Source organism: Crocodylus siamensis, chromosome 3 (genome assembly GCF_052110815.1).
Source record: "Crocodylus siamensis isolate JL-2025a chromosome 3, ASM5211081v1, whole genome shotgun sequence".
NCBI lineage: Eukaryota > Metazoa > Chordata > Crocodylia > Crocodylidae > Crocodylus > Crocodylus siamensis.
The window spans coordinates 154,261,364-154,267,340 of record NC_143397.1 but is presented as its reverse complement, the minus strand read 5'-3'; the positions used below and the strand labels follow the sequence as shown (position 1 = coordinate 154,267,340).

The window sequence follows — 5,977 nt, the reverse complement described above, 5'->3', positions numbered from 1 at the left end:
GCAGTGTCTCTCTCTCTCTCCCCCCCGCCCCCAATAATAGGGAGAACAAGGGTGATTAAAGGGCAGAAGGTTTGGAGTCAACCATGAAAATAGTCATTAGCAAGCCTGTGGAATCTGCTGAGGTGAAAGAAGTTTTCAGGGTAAAATGCTTTGGCTGACTTATAGAAAAATCTTCAACTAAATTTGCATTTTTAGTGACACTACTATGCAGTAGCCTAAAAATACTGCTCAGTAGCATATTAGCACTGTGCTGTGATGCATTACTGCACAGTATTGTTAGCCTACAGTGCAGTTAGTGTCTCGTGTAGATGCATTCACTGTATATAGTCTTTAAAGAAACATTCTATTCCTTTTTTTTAGGGATTTTCTGGGAGGAGGTGGAAGGCTTTGGTTGGTTGGTTGGTTGGTTGAGTTTTTTTGGACAGGTTCCACAAAAGGAAACTGTCTCTCATAAAATGAAGGGAGTTTGCTCTCTGTCTTAAACTCTCAGACTGCAGTTAATTCTTGGGTCAGATTTATTTCTTCTGATAGGCAACACTTTCTCTTAGGAATCTTAGCTTAACTATGTGCCGTTTGGAACCACCTGTTTTTCAAACTGGAGTATGGTGTTTAAATAAACAAGTTGCACCTGGGAAATAGAGAGCCCATATCACCAACTTCTTCTCCAATAGGAAACTGATATGTAGGGCCCCAACATCTGCTACTGCTCAGCAGGAGATAGCAGTATTATACCCATTTTATAGATGAATAGACTAAAAGACAGAGTGGTTAATGAAATGATATGAACAAGGTGCGAGTCCTAGACTAGTCAAGAATAGTAAACAACATCTAACAACTGGCCTTACACTCTAACCATGAAGCTGCACTCCCTCTGGCAGCTTTTGCTCAGGGCTTCCTGAAGGTTGGGATTCTGGGAGTTCCCTCCAGTTGGATCACTGAATTCCCTAACTCGACCATCTTGGGCTGCAAGAAGGCATGAAGAATCATCCAGTCCCACTGATATTTCCTGCTGCCCGTGGCTTACCCACAATTCTGCTACAATTCCTCAAACTCACTGGCACTACTCTTTGCAAATATTTTATCCTCCTAGACAATTTTCTATCCTGCCATCATGCCCTCCCCCCTCCCCGACCCTGAGCTGGCACCAGTACCTTTGTCAAGTCTGGCAGAAGGCTGGGCAGGGTGGCACCTTAGAAACCAGCTCAGCCAGAGAGACATAAGATTTTGCAGCTGACTTAATCAGCTGCTATGAATGCTTTGTCTATAAACTGAAGTCTATAAACTAAAGCAGGTAAGAAGCCTTTAACTGTACTTCTCTGAACTGATAATGTTCTTTGTGAGGCACTAACTGCTTGCATCCTTTTCCAAAAAAGGCAGCTGCTTCCATGCTGTTGGTTGCTTTTCATTCATTGCAGAATAGAGCTCTGGGCTGGAGAGCTGTCTTAAGTTAACAACATAGGCAACTATACTAAGGTCAGAAGCCAGGCAATATATTTTGTGTGTGTAATTATTTCTGGCTATCATTGATCAGCATAGAAAAATAATACACTGTGGCAAGACTGGCAGGAAATTAGGGGGTAAGACCAATTATAGCAAGATTACAAATCTTGAGCAAAATTTCGTCTTTGCATTAATCCAGCCAGTTCAAGAAATAGAATGCCACATCTCAGAAATGAAAGGAAATGAACCAATGGGTAGGAAGAATATATTCCCCAGGCAGGCTGCTGTCAGTGAAAGCAGAACCTGAAAAGGGGTTCAAGATGATCAGGGCAGCTCATTTACACAGAATATTTCTCACTGAAGCAACTGTTTGTTCTAAAGGAATCATTAACAAACTCTTTGGATAAACCAACATAATGGTAAGTAGGAGACAGAGGTCAGGGAATGGCTTATTGGTCTACAATCTGCTACAGCCTGAGACTGTCCAAAGCTTGTCAGCCTGAGACCATTACTTGGCAGCACTAATGAGGCAATTTTGGAAGCTGTTTCACTCCACAGCCATGGTAAAGCATTTCCTCTTTCATTTTTATGCATTGTTGTTGCTGTTTTGCATAAAGTAATTATGCCTAAAGATAGTTCAAGCTTTCCTGGAAAAAAAAAAAAGCAGTTTTCAAAAGTCATGATGATGGCTAGTATTTTATTTGAAGTGCTGTATGGTGCAGGCAGAGGCTGTAAGAGAAAACTAGGCATTTTGTTTTCAGTTAAAAATGTACATGTGTACCTGTATGTTTGTGAGATTAAGAAGTTTGTAATTATAGCAATCATAAAAGGGGTAATATCAACTACAGAAAAGGAAATAGAGGTGGGAATTAATTATACAATGAGTAAAGGTCTTCAAAGGATTCTTTAGGAAGACTTTAAAGAAAATTTTAAAGAACCCAATTCATTTAAAATAATTTAAAGGGTACTTGGGTAAGTTTGGGGGTTAAAAGCAACTTGCTGAAAAAATCTAGTCTCCCTAAGGATATTTTCTGTTTGTCTCTGAAGTCATCTGGTGATTTTTGTCATTTTGTATCTGCAAATCTAGGCTCTGCTCTGGGAAATCTCAACAAGAAATCTCCTTTTTCTGATTTACATACAAAAGAAAGCACAATTACTGAAGCTAAATTCATAGAAGTAGCCTTGGCTGCCCTCATCCTGTCCATGCAGCACCTTAATATGCTCTTTAATTCCCCCCCTTTTCTTTCTGCTGGGTGTGGTGATGGAAGGCACAGGAGGAAACAGGGTGGCCATCTGGGACTTTCTGATACTTGTTGAAGACTCCTGCCCTAATCTGTGTAGATCTCATAGGCCAGGTTACCTCCTGCATGGGGACTACTTTATATTTGTCTCCTTGTGCAAAAGGGCTGTAGAGATGGCAGATCCAGCTGGAGAGGGATGCCTTGCCATGGGGACATTTCTCAATGATGTAGGCTTATGATAGTAGTTCCTACGTTTCCCCTACGTCCTACATTCCTAGCTGCCTCCAACTGTCAACTGCCAGGAGGTCCCCTCAGCACCCCCAGTCATTCCTAGGACTGAGGACCCACAAAAATGAAATTAATATATCTTTGACTTCTGCTGCATCAGGAATATAATTACAAATAATTACAAATACACGAAGCATGTGCTTTTTCACGTTAGCTGTTGGGAGGGGGACATCTGAGAGAATATTGTTTTTTCAAGATACTACTTCCACCTGCCACCTAATCCTGCCTCTTTCCTGCTTTGTTTTTCTTCTGTAAAGCCTGTCCTAATGACTTAAATATTCCCCAAAGTTACTATGATTTCTATTACTATTACTGGTAATATTTCTCAGAGTGGGAGAAACTTTTTTCAGTACAATGTATCAAAGCTTGTGAGAGCTTTAATCCCCTCAGGTACTTTCCCCCCATTTTTTTTCTTCCACCTCTTTTTCTAGAATGTTGCCAGTCTGTTCTACCCCTCACTATCTAATCTTGCCAATTCTGTTTAATGTGCCTGTCTTGGTGGTCTCTGTGTAGCGCACGTCACAGGAGCATTAACGTCCTATAATGCTTACCATGCAACTCCCTCTGGCTACATACGGCTCACTGAAGTGTTTCATTACTACGGGCCAGATTAAGAAACTTATTGGCACTTTGTACTTTATTTCACAAAAAACTTCACTGATTTAAATGGGATTGCTCATAAATAAGCTATTATATAATGTGATACAATTTGACAGAAAAATCACTCAGGATTCCAGTCTCTTGTCTCTATATATAACAGCTGATTTGTTATCTACAGATAATGCAGAACGATAAGAAACGTGTCTGGTGATTTCCCCCCCCATGATGAGAAATTTTTCCTTGTTAATACAATCTGCCATTCAGAAAAAAAGTTTCCAGAAAGAAATGTAATGTCTTTCCTGTGACTTCATATAACCATAGAAAATTAGGGTTCAAAGGGACCACAGGAGGTCATCTAGTCCAGTGTTTCTCAATCTGTGGGTCACAACTCAAATGTGGGTCGCAAGAATATTGTAAACGGCTGCAAGGAGGTCCCAGGGAATTGCACACTGGCAGCCTGCATGGAGCTGGCATGTAGCCAGGGGCATGGCAAGCATGCAGCATTGTGAGTGCAGCCCCAGGAGCTGGAGAGGAAAGAAGCAGGGGAGATGTAGCAGCCAGAGGAGGGGTGGGAAGGAGAGAGAGACTGTGTGGGTCAGGGCCAGGGAGTTGTAGGTCGCAGGTTGTGGCAAGCTGATAATTATGCTAATGGGTCCCGGTGGGGAAAAGGTTGAGAATCACTGATCAAGTCCAAACTCTTTCTCAAAATGGGACCATCCCCAACTATACCATCCCAACTAAGGCTTTTCCTAGCCAGGTCCTAAAAACCTCCAAGGATGGAGAGTTCACAATCTCTTTGCTGGCTGTAATTTAGTTCCAAAACTGCAACACTGAGCAGAGATGCACTAATGTCAGCTGGACAGTGATGGCTAATGAATGGTATTTAGAGGGTTGCTTTTGAAAACTGGCTTATAGGCAAAGTAGATATACATTTGAACAATGGCCCAGGGGAACGGCAAAGGTTAATTGATTAAAAAGCCTGTTTGTCTAAAAGCTTGTTTGAGACAAAGTTTTCTTCAAGGCCCACAATGTCTAAAGCCACCAGACACAGGCTGGGAAACTGAAGATGTACCACACTTTTCTATAACATGAGATAAGGTGACATTAGGTCACAGTGTCAAACTGCAGAGCCCTTTGGATTTCTGGTTTTGGTGGACTGACTAAATTAGGAGAAACCAGTAAACAACCAAATTAAGATGTGTGCATGTGATGGGTTTTTGAAACAAAGGAATCTACTGACAAAACAGAACGTGGACAGTATGACAACTGCAGGGAAACCAATCAATCTATGATGCTCAGAGATGAAGAGTCATACAAGGAGGAAAAGGATACAAAAGGAGGGATTTCAGAGGAGCAAAGGGTCCCCAAGAGAGGAACCCGAGGCCACCATGGATAGACGGCATACCACTATGCCCATCTCACTCACCCCAGTGGGGGAGAGTGGGTCTCAGTCTCCAAGCACCAGGGTGCTGACATCTGACATTCAAGAGAGAACCTTGGGGTGAAGATCACATACAGGCCTTCCCTCTGTGACAGCTCTAAGACTGGTAGATATAAATTGTTTGCATTATTTGTATCTGTTGTCATTGTGTATCAATAAAATATACCTATTATTGAATGGAGAGTCATGATCCGTCTGAGGATTAGGGTCCACCTGGAACAAGGTATCTGGGTCACAGGTCCAGTGCCAACAATTGGTAACTCCACCAGGATGGTGACTCTGGGACTGGGACCAGGTCCAATGCCAACAACTGGGGACTGGGACTCAAGGACCAGGACTTGAAGGTGGTAACCTGACTGATCAGGAATGTTGATACAGAGTGAACCTCTTTAGAGGGGGTTAGCCAAGACTCATAGTGGAGTAAGGCTATGGAAAAATGGGTGGAGACCTGTTTGGAAGGTGAAACCATATGGTAGTTTCAGCTAGGGTTGAAAACCAAGTAACCATGTTTAAGTCAGAATCTTTTGCACAGAAGGTTGTTTGTGGCATTGCTGGCCCAGGGGACAGCTGCTTGGCTGGGTCAGGCAGAGTACTGTACAGAGGTACAGGTATGTTGGAGGCAGGAGCAGAAACTTTGAGGAAGACATGATCTCAGCCTGATCGCAGAGTGTGCCTGAGGTCCGTGGTTTGGACAACAGTATGTGCTGTGCCCCACTTGAGTTATGCAAGGTAACCTTCTATTGTGGGTATAATAGTATAGTGTAACTGGTACGGGACAGGATGAGGCACCAGGCCCAGGCACTGACTATGACAGTACCAGTATCCCCACATAGGAGTCTATAGCCCTGCACTACCCAGCTGCAGAGTTGAGCAGTGCAACTCCATGCCTGGCAGTGTATCTAGGGGGTGAGGAATGAGTTAGGGGAGCAGAATGGTGCTCCTCTGCCCTGGGACTCTGGTACAGGAG

At 43.0% G+C, this 5,977-nt stretch overlaps 1 protein-coding gene across 1 annotated transcript in view; it reads left to right on the top strand.

Annotated features, from left to right (window-relative positions):
• Positions 1-1,900: 1,900 nt before the first annotated feature.
• Positions 1,901-5,977, top strand: part of LOC149869016 (cytosolic non-specific dipeptidase-like) — a 37,270-nt gene continuing 33,193 nt past the window's right edge. Inside the window, exon 1 of the mRNA XM_090037297.1 lies at positions 1,901-2,003. Coding sequence (XP_089893423.1) covers positions 1,965-2,003 — 39 coding nt within the window. The 5' untranslated portion in view covers positions 1,901-1,964. The remainder of the gene's footprint in view (positions 2,004-5,977) is intronic.